We start from the raw sequence: 21,544 nt of genomic DNA on the forward strand, positions 1-21,544 counted from the left end.
GTTAAAGGAGTATATTATATTGAATTAAAAAAAACCTTAAATCAATAACTTTAAAAACACCTTGATTCCCATAGTGAAGCAAACACTAAAATGGAGGTATGGAAAGAATGCCAGTTAATAAACATAAAAGGCATTATACTATTACAGAATCATTTATAACTCCTAATATAACAACAGATTCAGTGAAGGACTGTATCAAGTAGTTGGGGAACAGGGTATTCTTATGGACTCAAGATATAATCCACAGATTGCTTACCAATTCCTAAGAGGAAAATGTACTATTAGAATGAAGAGATGTAGCCACCACCTTTACCAAGTGATCAAATTTAGCATTACTAATATAATTGAGTTATGTGTCCCTGTGAGTTGGCAACATCTCTTAGGTAGTATTCTTGCAAAAGTGCTCAAACTGAATCTAATCATGAGGGAAACAAAATCTGACAAATCCAGAATGAGGGATATTCTACAAGACAACTGGCCTAGGCTCATCACAACATGTAATGATTTAATTTAAAAAGGAGGGTGAAGGAGGCTGATCTGGATTAAAAGAGACAATAACTAATTATAGCTTATGGGTTGAAAAATTAAAACTGCTATAGAAATAATTTTGGGGACAATAGGGAAATTTGAATATGAACTGTATAATAAATGATTTTATGGACTTACTAATTTTCTTAGGTTTGATCATGTATTGCGGTTACACAGGAAAATGTTCTTATTCTTAGAACATCCATGCTAACATATTTGGGGGTGAAGAACCTGCAACATACTTTCAAAGAATTCAGCAAAAATGATTGGGTGGGGCTGTGAATGTGGAGAGACGGAGAGAAATCAAACCTGGCAAAATGTTAACAATGAGCTGAAGGACGGCTAAACGAAAGCTCACTGTACTATTTTTAAAACTTTTCTGTAGCTATAAGCCGTCTTTTCTGAGGAAGTCGGGGAGGGGCAACGCCTTTGTGCAAAGGCCAGCGCAAACGCACGCAAGAGCTGAGGAAAGATTGGAAAACGCCTCTCAAAATAACAGTCCCGCCCTTCCCGGGACTCTTCCCTATAGGCTGTTCAAGTCACGTGACTGCTGTGGCCCCGCCCACAGCTCCCAGAGGCCCGCGCGCGCCGTCTGCAGTTTGACCGCTTTCTCTTGGCGGGTGGGCAGCAGCTATGGAGGGCGAGCCTCCGCTTGTAGAGGAGCGGCGGCGGCTGCAGGAGGAGCTGAACGAGTTCGTGGAGAGCTGCTGCCGGACGCTGGAGGAGGTGACGGCGTCCCTGGGCTGGGACCTAGATAGTCTGGATCCCGGGGAAGAGGAGGCGGCGGAGGTGAGGGGCGCGGCCGCGGGGCCCTTTCGAGGACTGTCGGCCCGGGGTCTTCTCTGGTAGAAGGGAGATCCGCACTGGTAGCCGCGGGGGGAAGCGCGAGGAGTCCTCGTCCGTGTGCAGAGCCGCGATGGGCGCCTGGGACGCGAGGGGAGCCGCGGGCCCTGGAGCAACCCTGACGTCCCTGGGTCCCGGGCTGGGGCGCGCGAGGGACTCCCGAAGGCTCCACATCGACCTCCAGTGCGGCGCTTCTCCCGCGGAACTTCGAGTTTAAAGAAAACGGGGAGCCGGGAGCGGTGGCGCACGCCTGTAATCCTAGCACTTTGAGAGGCCAAGGCGGGAGGATCCCTTGAGCCCAGGGGTTCCAGACTAGCCTGGGCAACATGTTGAAACCTCTTCTCTACCAAAAGTACAAAAATTAGCCGGGTGTATTGGTGTGAGCCTGTGGCCCCAGCTATTTGAGAGGCTGGGATGGGAGGATCGCTTGAGCCCAGGAGGTCGAGGCTGCAGTGAGCCGAGATCGCTCCACTGCAGTCCAGCCTGGGCGACAGAGCAAGACCCTGTCTCAAAAAACACACAAACAAATCCAGGAAGATGTGTTGAGTGAGGAGGGAATGGCAGGTTTGGTATTTATTTAGAAAATAAGTGAATGTGTCTCAGAGCGCTGCAGAGGGATTGGCGGTTTGCATTGTCATCTGTCATACGGATTCCGCAGTTGCACCAGATTCGGTGTCAGGAGAGCTGGGAGTTTGCCAGTTCGCCTTTCTATGCCTTAAAATTGGACACTTCTGACTGTGACAGCACCAATTCTAGGATTATTAAAGGTTGTCACCAAGAGATGGTAACTGGCAACTACCGTGGACATTAGAATTGCTTTTTTAAAAATGTAGGCAAGTGTATTTAGAGTGAACAATCGTGATTTTTGTTTTTTTGTGGGGTATTTTGGGTGGAATGAGAGGAAGGGAAGTGCTCCAATGTGGAGTAATTCATTATCTTTACTATTACTTCTGGGTTTACCATGCTGTGATAATTTCTCCTGGGTTTAAGTTACATGACTGATTCCTCAGAGACATTTAAAATATATTTGATTTCTGTATATACCATTCATTATTTATTGTATTAAAAAAAGCACAGAGGAAATTAAAAAATCTTTAATATTCATTTAGAGGGGTATTTGAAGCTGGGAATTCCATTGAGTGGGGCTTACCAGACCCTTCCATACATTGTTTACTCAGCATTGCGGTAACATTGGATTCCTTGTATTAACATTTAAATAGCACTTTGTGCCACTTACAATACATTACTTCATTTAATACTCAAAATAACCCTATGAGGTAGGTATTTTTGGCCACATTTTATAGACGAGGAAAGGAACACAGAGGTGATAATTTGTCGAAGGATGCATTGCTAGTAAATAGCAGTTGGGATTTCCGCCGGTGTTTTAGTACTGAAATTTAGTGAACAACAGTTACAGTTCCTGGTCCTCACAGAACTTATTGTCTGGTGGTGGTGAGGGGGAATACGGATAACTCAGCCATTATATTATCATGGGTCTATGATGGGTGGGGTTGGAATTGCTATAGTACAGTTTATTGTAGGCTGTGGTGGACAAAGGCTTCCTGGACAAAGTGAATTCTAAGCTGATAAATAAAAGTGAGTTGAATTAGCTAGGGGGTTGGGGTGTGAGGGGAAGAAGCATCAACAGCATGTGTAGAAGTTCAGAGATGAGGGAGTGACCAGATCAGGAAGCCTCAAGTAGTTAAGGATAGCTAGAGCATAGGGTGTAGAGTTAGAGTAGAATGGTGATGGTGAGTAGAGGTCAGATCTTAAAGGTCCTTGTCAGCCATATTAGAAATTCTAGATTTTTTTTTTTTAATGAAGGCAGTGGGGAGGTATGGAATTATTTTAAGCCAGGGCATATTATAATCACATTTACCTTTTAATAAAATAATAGCATACATTTATTGAATGCTTGCTATGTACCAGGCCCTATTTGAATTCCTTTATGTGTATAAACTTTGGTATACTTTTTTAAATCTTCACAATCACTTTGTGAGAGAGGTCCTGCTATTATTTTCATTTTATATAATAGAAAATGAGGCAAAGAGAGACGAAGTACCTCACCCAGTTTCATGCAGCCAGTAAGTGGCAGAGCTGGAATTCAAACCAGCTACGGGATGGAAACTGAAGGGGAGGGCAGCAAGACTGGAAGCAGAGAGAGAGAGCAAGAGTGAGAGAGAGCGAGCGAGCGAGCGTAGTCAGGAGATGGTGTTGTATTCCAGGAGAGAGTTGATGATACCCTGAGTTGGGGAAGTGGCAGTGGGGATGGAGGATGTTGAGGGATTTTCAGAAATATTTAGGAGTTAAATTGGCAGGACTAGGTGATTGATTGGATATGGGTGATGAGGGAGAAGAAGTAGTTTCTTGCTTGAGCAAGGGGGACCTTTCACTGAAATAGAAAAGTACAAGAGGAATAGGTTTGAGGGTTGGGAGACGATGAATATAATGAATTTATTTTTGTTTGTGTTGAACTTTTAGTGTCTTTAGTATACGGTACTGGAGAGAAACAAGGTTTAAAGATCTAAATTTTGGGAGTCCTCACTGTATAGTGAGAGTTGTAGCTTTGAGATCTTTCAGTAAGCATATATTAAATAGCAAAAGATCAGTGGTTATATTAATACTTACATGAAAACCAACATCTAAAGGGGGACAAGTAGAGCAAGGAAGACAGATATTTAGGATATTTAGAGGAGACCAAGTAGAAGATGCCAGAGAGGTAGAAAGAACATGAGGGGTGTGTCAGAATCACAGATGGACAATTAGAGTGTGACCTTCCAAGAGTTCAGATAAGACAAGACAGTGACATGTTCTTTGGCTTTAGTAGCAAGGTTATTAGTGACCTATTGACTGGTTTCAGTGGGGTGATGGTGGCAATGAGTGAGGAATCGTTATAGGTGAGGTGAGGTTGTTCAGACAGTGAGTGTAAATACATCTTTCAAAGAGTTAGGCTTTGAAGGAGTGGAGAGAGGACAGGGGCATTTAGGGAGTTAGGGGTTGAAGGAGTTTTATTTTTCTTTAATACACAACCACATGGGGGTTGAGAGAGGCCTGTAGAAGAGGATGCACTATACAGTACTGGTACATAATTAAATGGTAAACATTTAATGGTAATAATTATTTATTTAAATATTATGTACCTATTTTCTTTGTTTCTGTTTGATTTTTATAGGATGAAGTTGTGATATGTCCATATGATTCCAATCATCACATGCCTAAATCATCTTTAGCAAAGCATATGGCATCTTGTAGATTGAGGAAAATGGGCTATACCAAAGAAGAAGAGGTACCATATATTTACTAGGTTATATATATATATATGTCATGCATTTTACGCATTAATTCACAATTTTTGGAAGTTACAATGTGAGGTTCACTGACATAAAATAATAGCCCTTAGTTGAAGGGTAGGATGGTACTTGCCTAATTGCACAAATTATTGTGAGAAATAATTAAGTGATACTAATCTGTTGTTTATGTCAAGTCTTAAAATAGTCAATTATCTGATACTTAAGAACACTAAGATTTTTTTTTTCAGGATGAAATGTGTAATCCTGAGTTTTTCTATGAAAATGTGAAGATACCTTCGATTACTTTGAGTAAGTATTAAGTTATTATAATTTAAAAATATCTTAGTGTAGATACTGATTTTTCATTTTTGCATTATCAAAAGAATGGATTGTATAAGCATGCTTATGACAAAGAAGGACGTTTAGTACCTTAAGAGAATGTAGAATTAATTAATGTACATGGCAACTAATTCACATAATCTGAAGTTTAGAGACCAGGCTTGTATTAATAGGCAGTGAAAACCTTACAAAGCTTTGTATAGTAGAGCAGACACCTTCTTTCTCAGTTACAACAAAAATTTGAGCATGTGACACAGATTGAAGGATGAGACTGAAGATGGACATGTGTTCCAGGGATTCACAGCATATATAGAGGTTAAAGTCATGGGCTCTGGGAAAAGAATGTCCTGATTCCACTCCTGTTTTTATCATGAAAGATGTGACTTTCAGTGAGGTAATTAACCTGTTTGTTGCCTAAATTTCTTTATAAAATGGAGATGGTTATAATAGCCCTTTGCGAAGATTAAGTGATATATATATATATAATATTCTTAGAATAGTGTCAGGCACTTAGCTGGAGTCAGCTAGAGGGTCACAGAGTTGTGACCATTACAGCACAGGCTTCAAGAATGTTAGCTATTATTGGTCAGTAAAATTTGTTGCTGCTACTGCTGCGTGCCTAATTATAGGCATGAACTGCTTGAAGTCTGATTACTTCCTGGGCTGTAGGTAAATCTGAAAGGATTCTGTGTTCAGATTTCATAGACGGGGATGTGGATGTTTCTTAAGATTCTGGAAGGTTTGTCCACGTGCCCAAAGGGCTTGGATCAGAAACCAGTTAATAATTTAATTGTGGTCACTGATGATTCATATTGTATTTATGGATTTTTTTTTTTTTTTTTTGACAGCTAAGGACTCACAATTCCAGATAATTAAACAAGCTAGAACTGCAGTTGGGAAAGACAGTGATTGTTATAATCAAAGTAAGTGGCATTACAGTTTAAGTGAATTAAAGAATCAGATTATTATTATTTTTCTCATAAGCATGTTACTAATTTTCTTCAAGAAAAACCTGTGAAAACTGTTAACATGGGAAAGGTAAAGTTTTACATTTAACATTGGCCTAATGTGCTTCGTTTCAGCTTCATTTGTTAGATATTTCCTGTTGAGACACACCAGAGTCTCAATAGGACATTATCTTAGCTAGGGGTTCATCCTTTGGAATTACCTGGCGATTTATAGGTGAGATTGTCTTGTGGCTAATTAAGAAAATTATTATTTAGTAAATACAGATGGTCCCAACTTAATAATGATTTAATTTAGGATTTTTTCAATTTTATGGTGTTGTGAAAACAATACACAATCACAAGGTTTTAGACTTTAAGTACTAGTGATTCTTTTATCAGACGCTGGGCTGCATTTTCAACTTAACGGTATTTTCAGTTTATGATGGGTTTATCGGGATGTAACCCCATGTAAGTCAAGGAACATCTATAAATGCCACTGGGTGAGGCTCTTTTACCCTGAGATTTCCTCTCTTTAGAGTGTTGAAATGCAGTGTAAAGGAAAGGCTTAGGCTAAAAGAGATTAGTCTCCACAGCTACCCTCAGATTGCTACCCAGTAAGTGAGTTGGTTTGAGGTGATGAATACTTGGGATCCCCTTCTCAGAAAAAAAGTACAAACACAAAAGTTTTACATATAATTTCAGAGGATTCATATTAATAGAGCCTTTCATGCACAGCTTCAGAGCTGTGTTAAAGAGTTTCTCCCTGGGAACCTCAGCAGAGAGTAGGTTAGAAGTTTTAAGCATAAGCTTTTAGGAACTTGAAAGAAAACTTAATCCATCAAAAACATAGACATAGGCCAGACACGGTGGCTCACGCCTGTCATCCCAGCACTTTGGGAGGCCGAGGCGGGTGGATCATCTGAGGTCAGGAGTTCAAGACCATCCTGGCCAACATGGCGAAACCCTGTCTTTACTAAAAAATACAAAAATTAGCCAGGCATGTTGGCAAGCACCTGTAATCCCAGCTACTCAGGAGACCGAGGCAGGAAGAATTGCTTGAACCCAGGAGGCGGAGGTTTCAGTGAGCCAAGATTGCACCATTGCACTCCAGCCTGGGCAACAGAGCGAGACTCCATCTCAAAAAAAAAACCACACACATAGACAAACTAGTTAATAAAAGTTTAAATTTCTAATGAATGTAGATATGACATCTAGCCAAAACCTGAACAGCTTCTCTTGTAAGGATTTCTGCATTGTCTTCTTTGAACCTTCTGTAGGTAGCTTTCTCTGGACAACTTACCTTTTTTTCCTCATTCTTTTTTCTAGCTGAGTTATATTTACCAGGCTGTAGTCATGGTTGGTTTTCTCCCTCATTGAAATTGAGGATCTTTACCAAGTACTATTCTAAGCCAGTATCTGGACTTGATTGCTCAGAGTTGCGCTGTGGCTTCAGAAGGAAGACCATCTTATCCTTAGTTGTCTATATTACATGGGTTCTCTGCAACAGCCAGAAGCACATTTCTTGTATTTTTTGTTTTGAGGTTCCCACTTCTGTCACTGTCAGGGAAATTCCAGGTTTTTTTCTTTGAGGGAGACAGTTGACTCTCATTTTATTTATTCGGAGAGATTACTGAGCTATGACTAGTCAAGCGTTTTTTGGCCTCTGCTATTGGTTCTACTCATATCCCCTGGTAGTGTACCCATAAAAAAGTTGAGGTTTTTGGTTTTTGAAGGGGTTGATAATACTTAAAGGACTTTATTTGAGTCTTAAGTGGTTATATTTACTGAATTTATTTTAGAGTTGAAAGAGAACTTGGAGATCCTCTAATCCAGTGTCTGCATTTTACAGATAAGAAAAACTCTATCTGATAGAGACATGATAAAGTTCTAGTGTGTTTGTTCTAAAGGTCCTCCGTATTTTTATTTTTTAAAAGGTTTTTTTAAAGCTCTTTTATGAATTATATTTCTCTTTCACAACAAACTTGTGATAAGTTGAACGATATTTTCCCCTCTATAATAGGTGAAGAAACAGGCACACAAAAGTGAAGTAACTCGCCTCTGCTAGATAATAGCAAAGTGGATCCAGAACTAAGTTCTGAATTTTGACACAAACTCTGAACTGAGTTGTTTGATTTTCTGTTAGAAACGCTACATTTAGTAAAATTTGTGGACTAGGATTCTAGATATTGCTCAAATTTATTTATGATGTCTTTCATGATTAAGTGGAAGAATATCACAAACTTCATATCTCTACATACTAATTGTGACTATCAGTGCTGTTCATTGTTTATTCTGCTTTGTGTAAACCTGTTTTAAAGAAATAAAAGTAGCTGCTTGGCCATGTATTAATAATGATAACTGAGTTTTTGTTTCCTTAACTGTAATATAAAACTCTCATAGAGTTATTGAGAGGAACAGAGATAATGGATGCTAAACAAGCCCTAGCTCCAAAAATTGGTAGCTTCTATGGTCTAAGTGAAAATTAATGTACAGAAAGTAATATTAAGATAATGAAATGGATGAGTTTTATATATATGAGTAATTTAGAAAATGTTCTGCTTTTTGATTTTTATAATGGTAATAAGGGAGATTTGGACATTGAGATTAGTTCTTTTCAAAAGCAAAGAATTACTTTGAATGGATAGTTCTTTTGATAGGTAAGAGGAACTTTAATTTTGAATTCTTACACTATCTTAAATTAAGATCTAATTGTTAACCGTAACTTTTTTTTTTTTTTGAGGCGGAGTCTCGCTCTCTCGCCCAGGCTGGAGTTTAGTGGCACAATCTCGGCTCACTGCAAGCTCCGCCACCTGGGTTCACGCCATTCTTCTGCCTCAGCCTCCCGAGTAGCTGGGACTACAGGCACCTGCCACCACGCCTGGCTAATTTTTTTGTATTTCTTTAGTAGAGACGGGGTTTCACTTTGTTAACCAGGATGGTCTCGATCTCCTGACCTTGTGATCTACCCACCTTGGCCTCCCAAAGTGCTGGGATTACAGGCAGGAGCCACCGCGCCCAGCCAACAGTAACTTTATATGATCTTTAACCTTCTTTAAAAATTTTTTTTGGCCGGGTGCGGTGGCTCCCACCTGTAATCCCAACACTTTGGGAGGCCCAGGTGGGCAGATCACCTGAGGTCAGGAGTTCAAGACCAGCCTGGCCAACATGGTAAAACCCTGTCTCTACTAAAAATACAAAAATTAGCCAGGCGCTGTGGCGCGTGCCTGTAATCCCAGCTACTCGGGAGGCTGAGGCAGGAGAATCACTTGAACCTGGGAGGTGGAGGTCGCAGTGAGCCAAGATGGCGCTACTGCACTCCAGTCTGGGCGACAGAGTGAGACTCTATCTAAAAAAAAAAAAAAAAAAAATTTTTTTATATCCTCTGTAGAGTTATGCAATTTCTCAACAGATTATTTTTGTGGCTCACTTATATCTTAGACATTTTAAGATCTTTTCCCTCAGGACAGGACTTTCTTTAAATATCTTATTGATGTATTTACTTTTAAGGGAGAATGACTAACATGAAAAATTTTACATTTCTCCATCTAATTCATATTTTGTTTGTTACACATTACAATGTAAGTTTTTTGACAAGGTTTTATATGTATGTTTTCATTTCATCTGTCATGTCAGGCCTAAACTCAGTGTACAGAATTCTCAATCTTAAACTTTATGAAAGCTCGTACAGCTATTCGATCTACATACTTATTTTCAGATATAGTTACTTTGGTTAATTTTTTAACCAAGATATTTCAATCATAAACAATGATTTTATGTTTAGTGGCTTATCTTTCTCTTTCAACATTGAATATTCAGGTTGTGTACTTCAGTGTTGTGCAGTGTGTTTGAGTCATGGCCATGATATGAAGATCAGTGTACTATCAAAGAAACTTAAAAACGCAGGACAGGATGGCTTTAGATCCAGTCTGTTCCTATCACTTGGGAGACTTTGGGCAAGTCATGTTACTCCTATGACACTTAATTTCTTTATCTGTAACGTTAAGGAATTGACTCTGAATGAATTCTCCCTAAAATTCTGAATTTGTATCTTTGTGACAACACCTACTAGTACTATTTAATGTTGAATGTTATATGTTTAAGATCCCCTTTGATGACAAAAGTAACAAGAATGAGAATTGGCATTATTAAACAATAGATTAGAGTTTCAATTTGGGGTGATGAAAAAGTTCTAGAGATGGATAGAGGTTGCACAACAATGTGAATGCACTTCATGTCTCTGAACAGTACACTGAAAAAATGGTTAGAATGTTAAATTTTATGTTACATATATTTTGCCACAAAAACCCTGCAAAAACAGGCAGCCAAAGGGTCTTAGAGTTATTATAATTACAGCACATTCATATGTACCTTTAAATCATTTAGAAACATGCATTTTGAAAATTTACATTTTATGTAAATGTAAGTTTATTTAAGTATGTTTATCCTTTTTGTTGTCAGAAATATCTATGTTCTGAATGAATTGAATGCAGTTTGTTGCTTAACCTTTCCTGTACTTTTTCTTTTTCAGTAATTGGGGTGAGTATAAAGAGGAATTAGGAACCCTGAATGTACTCCTTATTTAAAGATATGCAGTATCCTTTTTGCAAATGATATCCTTTTAAAAGTATCACTCAAATTTCTAAACTTTATCTTAATACCTGTCACATATTATAGTCTTGAATTGGAATTTTGGTTGAATTACAAGGAATTTAAGTATCAGTCTTCATCATAAAGAAATTTAAGATGAATAAATTGAAGAAAATACTAAAATAATTTAAGAAGGAAATGATATTTCTTTGTTTAAAAATAACAGGCAAAGGTTTATATGGAGCTTGTTTGTAATACATCATTATTTTCTAATCTTTGTGTTTTTCTCCCAAATTTTTATAGCCTATATTCAAAGGAATTAGGCTTATCAAAGCTGTTTTTATAATTTTGTATTATGAAATGCCTACTATAATTAGAATAAAATTGATTGACTTGAAAGGGAACCCTTTTTTCCCCATTAATTCAAAACCCTTTGACGAGTAAAAATGGCCGTATATTGTTATCTATAGCCGTGTTAAACCATGGCCTCAGATTCACTGCAGCTCTCCTCTTAATATGTAGACAAGTAGTACCTCTTTTTTGTTGTAATGCTTAGTTCATAGTATGCTCTTATTTGAATTCCTTTTGCCTCTACCTAGGAACTTAATGAGGTTAGACTTTATCAAATATAAGTATCTGGAAAGAGCTACTGATTTTATGTTGTTCTATGAACCAGTTACTACTTTAAAATAAGTTAGCCAACAATAAAAGGATTCCTTTAGTAGCTCATGTTCTTTGTTTGCATTAGTGAATAATGAAGTCTAGAAAGAATTGTTTTAAATTGCTTTTTTTACAGTTCCAATCATTTTTTTATTTGAGAAAATTTGAATCTCAAAACAAAAATTTTCTTCAATGTTTAATACATCATATCAAGGTATTGTATTTACTTTTTTTCACTAATGAGCAGATTTTAGAAAATTCCTGTAACTACCGGGGGGCACTGCTGTTAACTTTTTTCGATTAATTTGGTTAAGCCACTATGCTTCCTCCTCAGGAAATTAAAATGAGTTTAATTTAATCTGTGCTTTCCTGGCATAAGGAGGTGTGGGATTTCTGCTGCTTAATTATTTTGTGGCCCCTAGCTCTAAGTCCTTGCACAAGTGGGATATATTTTGAATATTGACCATCTAGCTTGATGTCTCATACGAAAAGATATTTTTTACACAGTTTTTAATATTTCCATAGTTTATTTTCAAAGGGACTGTAATGCATATTACTTATTAAAAGCATTTTTTCCCCCAACTTTGATGGGGAAAAGCATATCAACAGATACCTACTTTTGTAGATGGCTATAAAAATTGTTACCCAAAAGGCTTTCTTAGAGCAAATTGTCTGTCATGATTTTCCCTGCCTGCCTCCATGGGACTGTCTATTGTTGGAGGGAACAGCAAACATCCATAAGACGTTTTTTTTTTGTGGCTATAACATTCAGGATAGAATTGTCTGTCATTTACTGCTTAAATTGATATTTTGTATACTTAGGGATTATGAAAAAAGTTTGTGTTAATATTGCATTATTAAAGCACATGTTTAAAGATAATTATTAGATTTTAAGTTCACAATGCTTCATGTATTGTTTATTCTTGTGATTTTATTTTTACTTTAGGGATTTATTCTTCATTGCCTGTTGAAGTTCCTCTGAATCACAGACGGTTTGTTTGTGATCTAACTCAAGCTGATCGTCTTGCCCTCTATGATTTCGTAGTTGAGGAGACAAAGAAAAAGCGCTCTGATTCTCAAATTGTTGAAAATGACAGCGATCTCTTTGTAGACTTGGCTGCCAAAATCAACCAAGGTTTGAGATTCACATCATAGCTTTACATTTCTTCATTATCATCTTATTCTATGAGTGTTATTAAGATGATTTAATTCTTGGGCCACTTTGAGTTAGAGTAAAATGGTTTTGTATCGTTCAATATTGACATGAAGTTGGCCCTCTTTGTCTGTGGGTTCCATATCCATCAATTTGACCAACGGTGGATTGAAAATATTTGGAAAAAATAAAAGTGGGTGGTTGCCTCTGTACTATACCTGTAGAGACTTTTTATTTTTGTCATAATTCCATAAACAATATATTAACAACTATTCATACAGCATTTACATCGTATCAGGTTTTTGGTGTTTTTTTTGTTTGTTTTTTTGAGATGGAGTCTTACTCTGTCACCCAGGCTGGAATGCAGTAACACGATCTCAGTTCGTTGCAATCTCCGCCTCCCAAGCTCAAGCAATTCTCATGCCTCAGCCTCCTGAGTAGCTGGGATTACAGACATGCGCCACCATGCCTGGCTACTTTTTGTATTTTTAGTAGAGATGGGGTTTTGCTACGCTGGCCAGGCTGGTCCCAAACTCCTGGCCTCAAGTGATCCTCCTGTCTTGGCCTCCCAAAGTGCTGGGATTACAGCGTGAACTACTGTACCCGGCCTGTATTAGGTATTGAAAGTAATTTAGAGAGAACTTTAAGTGTACAAGAGGGTGTGTGTAGGTTATATGCAAATACTACACCATTTTATATCAGAGACTTGAGCATCCATGGATTTTGATATCCTTGGGGGTTCCTGAACAAATTCTCCATGGATACTGAGGGATATTTACTCAGTACCTGAGGTTTTACTCTGACTTTTACATTAAATGTACCTTCTTTCTGTAAGAATATTACAACTGTGCTGTTACTTTAATCTCCTAAGCACTCTTATGTTCAACTAATGGCTGGAGAAAAGGAATGATATAAAACTTAGCCCATGTATATAAATAATATACAATTTTTAGAATGTTTTTATGTGCTACTTTGAAACAAGTTAAAATATAGGATTGTGATGTATTTATTTGATAATTCATAGAATTTAAAAGCTTTGAAGGATATAATAATTTTATTTTATTCTTTCATTAGATAATAGTCGAAAAAGTCCAAAATCCTACCTTGAAATCCTGGCAGAAGTAAGAGATTATAAAAGAAGACGCCAGTCCTATAGAGCCAAGAATGTCCACATAACCAAGAAATCATATACTGAGGTAAGTTTTACATAGTCTTTGTTGATAACAAGAATTTCCCTTAGGTAATTTTCTAAATCTGTTCTATGAATTTCCAAAATTCTTTGGAAATTTTCTGAAAGTGTCTTCAGGGTGGCCACACCTGATTTGTATCTGTTCCATCACTTCTAGATCCACCCTTTAGCAGGCAAAGGCTTTCATAGTACAAGAACCTTATATAAAACAATTGTACAATCTTAAAAGATATCTCCTTGTGAGAAAGTAGTAGTGTATCATGGTAAGAGCATGAGTTTGGGCTTTAGGTAGACCATACCTTGACTTTTGATTCTGCTGTTTCTCATTGGCTCTTTGACTTGAGCAAGTTATTTGAGCTTTTTAGATTAATGTTTTCTTTTCATAATAATAATAATATAATCTTTGTAGGGTTGTTATGAGAATTGACTGACAGAATGCATGCAAACACAGATTTCTTCATGAATATTAGCTATTATCTTTTTTGGCAGAAAGCATGTTTTTATGTACTCTAGTAAATGTTTGGACTTAAGAAATGTATTGATATACATTATTTATATATTAGTCTCTTGGTGTATGTCTAGACTTATTTTCAGATGCCATTTAATGGCTCGTTAGAGTTGATGAATTTTTTTGGTATATTTACCTTGCCCAGACTCTACAAATAATTTCCTCATTGATTCCCTAATTGTTCCCATATTATTTCTTACTTCTCTCTGATTTAAAAGACCTTCCATAATCTGGCCTCCTTTTCCCAGGCATTTCTTTGCTTTAGTCAAGCATGTCTCTTAAACTATATCTGATTGCATATATAATTATTCTTACCTCCATGCCCTATTACCTGTTACTTTCTTACCTGAAATGCTCTGTTTTTGCCATTTTAAATCTTGTTGAGTTTAAGGGCCACCATTTCCATGAGGTGCTAGTTGACTAATCTATCACTAGTTTATTGTACTAATACTCTGTACCACACAGCTTAGCTCTAAATTTTATGCTGTTCTTTTTACAGTTAAAGTCTGTGTTTTAGACTTACGTTCGCAAGTAGAGACCTGGGTCCCTGTCATACTACCTTGGTGATTCTCATAGTCCCTAAGATACTTGGCTCATCAGTTATTTCTTCTCTCATCTCATAACCCTTGTAATCAAGCTTAAATGTTGCTGCTAGCATTCTTTACGGTTTTATAGTTGATATTTTATTGTGGAAATATTCAAACATATACTAAAGTGGATAGCATCGTCTAAGGAACCCTTATGTACCCATCACCCAGCTTCAAAAATTGAAATAAAAGATTGGCAAAGGCTTCATAGAGAAGCATTTGAGGGAAGGGGAGAAGCAAGGAGGAGTAAAGGAATGTCTGCTTATTGACTCTTTTCTATGTGGTGGAGCCTGAGCTAGGTGGGTTCTGTGCAAATGGCAGGCTTCAAGGCACTTATGTGGAGCTGCTGACAGGGAGGCTTGTAGGCCTGCCAGGGAAGTGCGAGAGCTGGAACTTAAGATAGGTGTGTGTGACTCATGTCACTCCGCTAGGTTGGACCTTGGCATATCTTAGGTTTTCCATGGGACAATATAGTGGAGGAAGAGAAGTGGTGGATAAGGATTTTCCGAGTGGAAGAACTAGCATTCTGAAAAGCAGATAAAAGTATAGGAGTTTTTCAGAGACTCATTAGTAACCCAGGGTGGCTAGAGCTTAGGCTTCTCCGTTGAGAGATGAGGCTAGGTTCTATGTGATGTAGTAAAATCCTGGAGGGCTTTGAAGGCTTCATTAAGGAGTTTGGATATTGTTCCATTTTACTTTGAGAGCCATTGAAAGTTTCTTTAAGGTGGAGAGAAATGCAGTCAGGCCTGAATGATAGTGTTTCTGAGATTGCCCCGTGTCCCCTATACCTTTTTTCTGAAAACATTTTCTATTTAATCATGAGGGAAGTGTAAGCTCCTATTTTAGTTTTGTCTTTGCCTCTTCAGTGACTAACCCTGTGCTTGGTGGCATGGGTAAATAGGAAAGGAAAAACTTTCAAATGGTTCTTACCTATTTGAAAGTTTCTTTATAGAGTCATTCAGAAAGTATCTGTGAAGTGACTATATGTTTCATATTTTGTCTTATTAAATCATATGATTAAGTCAAGATGACTTAATTATAAGGTTTTAAAAAAATCATTTGTAAATAATCTCTAATAGAGAGATAAATTGCAAAACTAAAAATAGTACCAAGAACTCCCATATTGCCTTTACCCAGATGCACCCATTGTTAGCATTTTGCCACATAGCTTCTCATTGGCACTCTCTCTCTCTCTCTCTTTCTGTGCACATTTTTCACTCTCTCGATCTCGATCTGTACATATTTTTTTCCCCTTAATTCTTTAAGGGTTAAATTACATACCTCATAACCCTTTATCCCCAGTATGTATTTCCTAAGAACAGAGATACTTTCTCACATAAAGGTAGTACAGTTATAGCAACTTCAAATTTAATATTGCTGTAAAATTTTTATCTACTATTCATATTCCAGTTTGACCATTGCCTTTTCTGTGTTCTCTAAACTGCACAAGTCCCACAGTCCATTATGTCATAGCGCTTAGTAAATATTTGATTGTTAGCACTGATTTTTCTAGCGTTATAGTCTTAATTTTTTGAGCAGTTTTCTTACCCGAAGTTCGGTGCTTACCTCTCCCAAGGTGATTCGAGATGTGATAAATGTGCACATGGAAGAACTCAGCAATCATTGGCGAGAAGAGCAAGAGAAGGCAGAGGATGATACTGAAAAGTATGTCATTATCTTTATTGGTGAAAATACTCTCTCTTTGATAACAGATAACAATTAACTTATAATTGTTAAATTTTAGCATTTCCAAAACCCTTGATAGCACACAGTAAACTCATGAAAATGCTTATTGTTTTTTATTTTCAGTGCCCAGGGTTATTATACCAGAGTTGTTCTGACGTTACCCTTTGACAGTTTTCAGGGGATAGCCATATTAGTGAAATATTTAAATAGCAAAACATACTAACATTTATGCCTAGTATTCCATTATGGGAACACCAAGCATGTGGGAGTTATTTATGTCCTACTGCTCAAGGTCATTGCCAAGGTCTCATTGCAAAAATTTAAAAAACTGCAACCTCAGGCATAAATGGGTTAAGAGCTGTGTTTATTTGTCCTCTTATATGGGTTATAAGATTGTGCATATTTAGACTGTATCTACCATTGGTTTGATATAGAATATTACACTTTAGACTGGTGTGTCTGTGTATGTATACTGGAGACCAGTGGTAAAACAAACCGATTAACATTCTTTTCTATGTTTTAGGAATGAAGAAAGGCGATCAGCTTCGGTAGATTCACGGCAGTCTGGTGGAAGCTATTTGGATGCTGAGTGTTCACGACATAGAAGGGATAGGAGTAGAAGCCCACATAAAAGAAAAAGAAATAAAGATAAGGATAAAAACTGTGAGTCGAGAAGAAGGAAAGAGAGGTGGGTCTAACCCTGCATCATCCAACGTTGAATTCTGTACTTTTTAAAAATAGAACAGGTTCTTCTGTTGTAGACCATGCTGAGAAAATAGATTTTAAGAAAAAGCTAAAGTAAGGAGAGTAAACAATTGATGATGATTCTTAACATTCATTATAGTTCAGTTCAAATAACCACCACTCTAGTGACATAGATCTCTACATGTGTGATTGGATATTTTTTTCCCTTTTTTATCTCTTACTTGCTTGCTTCCTAAACAGGACATATGAAAGTATTGTCTAGGCAGGACATTAACTGTTAAACACGTGTTTTCCTAGATCCCTTTCTTCTGCTCATTCCTTCCTTCCTCTTTCTCTTATTCTTTCTTTTTCCTGCTAATTCCTCAAATAAGGGTATATAGGGTCAGAGAGAACATCTAAATTTTGACAGTCAATTTTGTCCTTGCTAGTAAAATTTTGATAGCTTGAGAGATGTGAATTAATACCGAATTAGTAAATGTAAATCATTTGAGGTCTACTTCCGTAGACCAGCTGCTTACAAGGCATGTACCTGGATCTCAAGTTCATCAGGTCTAGAGCTAAACTTACCTTTTTCTCAGTCTGCTCCTCTTTCCCCAGTATTACTGTCCTGGTTAAAGAGATGACTCTCATCTATTAACCTAAGCCAGAAATCAAGGAGTCATTTTAGATACTTCCTTCCACTCCTTATCATCTGGTCAGTTCCTAATGAAATGATGGTCATTTTCCTAATTTTTCTACTTGTCTCTAAACTTACTGCATATGATTCCATTCCCTTGTATACTGCTAGAGTGAATAGTCACCTCATAGAACTCTTCAGTGGCGGTCTGGCATGGTGGCTCATGCCTATAATCCCTACACTGTGGGAGGCTGAGGCAGGTGGATCACTTGAGCTCAGGAGCTCAAGGCCAGCCCGAGCAACCTGGCAAAACCTTGTCTCTACAAAGAATACAAAGATTAGCCAGGTGTGGTGGTGCATACCTGTGGTCCTAGCCACTTGTGGGGCTGAAGCAGGAAGATTGCTTGAGCCTGAGAGGTTGAGGCTGCAATGAGCCGTGTTCTCACCCCTGCACTCCAGCCTGGGCAACAAAGTGAGACCCTGTCTCAAAAAAAACGAGAACTCTTCAGTGGCAAAATTCACATTCTTTTGAATGGCTCTCAAGACTTCTGGGATCCTGGCTCCTACCTACTTCTTGTATTTTGCTACTATGCCATGAAACGCATAACTTGTGCTCTAGCCAGCCTGAGTTACTTAGAGTTCCTCATCCACACTGTGCCACATCTATGCCTTTCCACTTTTGTGTTCTGCTGCCTACCTCTTTTTAAAAGCCTACTCGGTAAACTCCTCATCCTTTAAGACCCATCTCAGCCATTTCCTGAAGGCTTTTTCTCACTTGTTCAAGCAGAGCTGATCATCTTTTCCATTTTGTTGCCACCCACCTAGCTCATAGTTGTTCTTGAGCTTAATAGTTAATTTCGCTGCTAGACTGTGAGCTCCATGAAGGCAAGGTCTGTATCTTATTTAGTTTTATACACAAAGTACTTTCAAATATTAGGCTCTCAAATAATATCCTGCCTGTCCAGGGCCACTGGTCATCAGGAATTAAAGCTTATTGTATTGGTTTGGTTCTTCTTACTATCATTCAGTTAATTAGGTTTAAAGCCACGTATGATTTAGTCCTTTTATACAAATTAAGTATTTGCTTAGTAATCCTTTTTGATTCATATGCTGTTTCATAATAACTATAGTGCTTCTACTTAAGTAATTTTTAACATCTCTAATCAATCCCTGTTGACTTAAATACATTAGAAGTCCTCAAAATCTAAACATTAAATAGTTTTTATTTAAAGAAGATAAACTGGATATAAGCAAGAAATACTTCTCAACAGGCTAATCTTTGATATCCAACCCTGGGGTGGACTGAATTATAGGGACTTGGTTTATCTGACTTAAACCAGAACAAGTAAAACATTCATTTTGAATTAAACAGTGTTTTTTTTTTTTTTTTAAGAGTATGTATGAAAAATGCATTATTAAAACTAAGAGACAGGCCGGGCGTGGTGGCTCATGCCTGTAATCCCAGCACTTTGGGAGGCTGAGGCGGGTGGATCACCTGAGGTCAGGACTTCAAGACCAGCCTGGTCAACATGGTGAAACCCCATCTCTACTAAAAGTACAAAAAATAGCCGGGTGTGGTGGTTCGCACCTGAAATCCCAGCTACTTGGGAGGCTGAGGCAGGAATCGTTTGAATCCGGGAGGTGGAGGTTGCAGTGAGCCGAGATTGTGCCATTGCACTCCAGCCTGGGCAACAAGAGTGAAACTCCATCTCAAAAAAACAGAAACAAACAAATAAAAAAACTAAGAGACAAAACTGAAATAGGAATAATCAAAATGTTTTTTTTTAAATTATGCTTTGAAGTTCTGCTTTAAAATTAACTTTGAGTATATGTAAATGATAACCAGAAAATTCATTTCAAATGGAATGTTAAAGTAGTATATTACTGTTGAAGGTGGTGTATTACTGTTGAATTATTTTAAAGCTCTGATATTAAAATGTCCATCATTTATAACCATTTTTTTATACCTCTTTTATTTCAGGGATGGGGAAAGACACCATAGTCATAAAAGAAGAAAGCAAAAAATATAAATGAAGTACTTGTACCTATATTAATTATGCTTATGCCATGATAACCAATATACAGATATATTAATTGGAATTCCTTTGCATAGGAGAATGTTTTTATGATCTGTTTAGTGCTTATTATTTTCCAATAAATATGCTTCAAACCATGAGTACACTATTAGGCCCTACAACTTTGTTTTCCTTATATTCTGTTAGATGATTTGCTTCCTATAACTCATCTTGTTTTGTTCTTTTTGCTAATAGATGTATCTCAAAAATTCTTTAATTAAGTCAATATTTATCATATGTAAATTAAACATGAATACATTCTCATCTTATAACTACATCTTATAAATAAGGCTAATAACCCTTAGAACACCACCTGCGGTTCTGTCCTCACCCCAGTGGCGACTACTGTTTACCAGTACGCTGGTGAATTGTAGTAGGGAAAAACAATCTAAATATTGAAGAGAAATGGCCTAATTAAAATATGATGTAGTCATAGGATAGATTATTGTATTGGAGTTAAAATAAATAATCTAGATCCATATTAACCTGGATTGGTCTCAAAAACATAATGCTCAGTGAAAATAGCAATTTGTAGAAAGTTATATACAAATTATATATATGTACAAAACAATACTATGCATTCTCTATGGCTATATAATGTACGTAAGTCTATTTTTAAAGGTTCAGAAGAATCCATACCAAAGTTCTAACAGTGAATAGGGGGTATAGATGAGAGATTAGGGGTGCAGATCAGGATTGGGAGGGTGGTCAGAGGGAACTTTAGCTTTATCCATAACACATTAATTTTTTAAAAAAATAAGGTATTTATGTTTCATTTAATTTAAAATATACTGTCATGTTGTGTTTTGTAAATCAACTGAATTGAGGTACTATTTACTTACATTTATTGCACCCTTTTTAAGTGTGTATTTTATTGGGTTTTGACACATTCATACCTCTGTGCAGCCACCATCACGATCAAGAAACAAATATTTTCACTGCCCCCAAAATTCTCATACCCCCTTTCCCAATCAATTCCTCTACCCCTAGCCCTAGGCAGCCACAGATTTGCTTTTGGTTACCATTGGTTAGATCTATCCATTGTAGAATTCATGTAAATAGAATACTGCAGTATGTACTCTGCCTTCTTCGTCTCTGCAGATTTTTGAGATTGATCCCTGTGCATCAGTTGTCCATTTTTTTGTTGCTGAGTAGTATGTTCTATCGTGTGTCACATCATTCAGCTGAGACTTTGGCGTGAAATGTTAAGCAGCCGACATCTAAATAGCAATATTGTGAATAGTGGAAACTCAGGTTAAAGATTTTGTTTCCAAGTAGAAATGAAATCTTATTATTTTAATAAGTAGCTGACAATGACAGAAAGATTGGATTTGGATCAGATGGGCTGTTAGGCTTCAGGTATGGGAAACAGCTCTCAGATTTATAAATTGGAAATCACCAGGTTACTTGCCCATATATAGTCATACTGCTGCCATTGTACTTAATTTCTAAATATATAAAATCCACATTTAAAAATTGTAAAAGCAAGGACTTGGGAGTGACGGATGAATCATGAAATTGCTGCTTTTATAGATCAAAACTACTTGAATCGTCAGGAATTTCATATTGTTTCATATTGTGTGACAATTTATAATTTTGTTTTAAATTATGATTTCATTGATTTTACTAACTGGAAGGAAGAAGAGTAAAATTGGCATATTTAGGTTTTTTGCAGAAGAAAGATACAAGTGAAAATTAGGAGTGGATTGGAGAAATTGGGGGAAAATAGAACAGTATGGAGAAAGGAAGAGATTGAAAATGTTACCAGAGTTCTTTAAAGCTCACATTTTATAGTATCACTGCTACAAACTATTTAATAAAATGTGGCATC

At 37.2% G+C, this 21,544-nt stretch overlaps 1 protein-coding gene across 2 annotated transcripts; it reads left to right on the forward strand.

Moving 5' to 3' along the window:
• Positions 1-1,092: 1,092 nt before the first annotated feature.
• SNRNP48 (small nuclear ribonucleoprotein U11/U12 subunit 48) lies at positions 1,093-19,814 on the forward strand. Of its 2 annotated transcripts, none has more exons than XM_054492221.2 (9): positions 1,093-1,317; positions 4,544-4,657; positions 4,910-4,970; positions 5,849-5,923; positions 12,141-12,329; positions 13,422-13,543; positions 16,208-16,296; positions 16,841-17,005; positions 19,620-19,814. In XM_054492221.2, exons 1-9 carry the CDS (start codon positions 1,162-1,164, stop codon positions 19,666-19,668), a joined length of 1,020 nt encoding a protein of 339 aa, XP_054348196.1. In that variant the 5' UTR covers positions 1,093-1,161; the 3' UTR covers positions 19,669-19,814. The 2 variants fall into 2 exon arrangements, with proteins under 2 accessions (XP_054348196.1, XP_054348197.1); XM_054492222.2 differs by having other exon boundaries at positions 1,120-1,254.
• The last annotated feature ends 1,730 nt before the right edge of the window (positions 19,815-21,544 follow it).

Source organism: Pongo pygmaeus, chromosome 5 (assembly GCF_028885625.2).
Source record: "Pongo pygmaeus isolate AG05252 chromosome 5, NHGRI_mPonPyg2-v2.0_pri, whole genome shotgun sequence".
Lineage (NCBI taxonomy): Eukaryota > Metazoa > Chordata > Mammalia > Primates > Hominidae > Pongo > Pongo pygmaeus.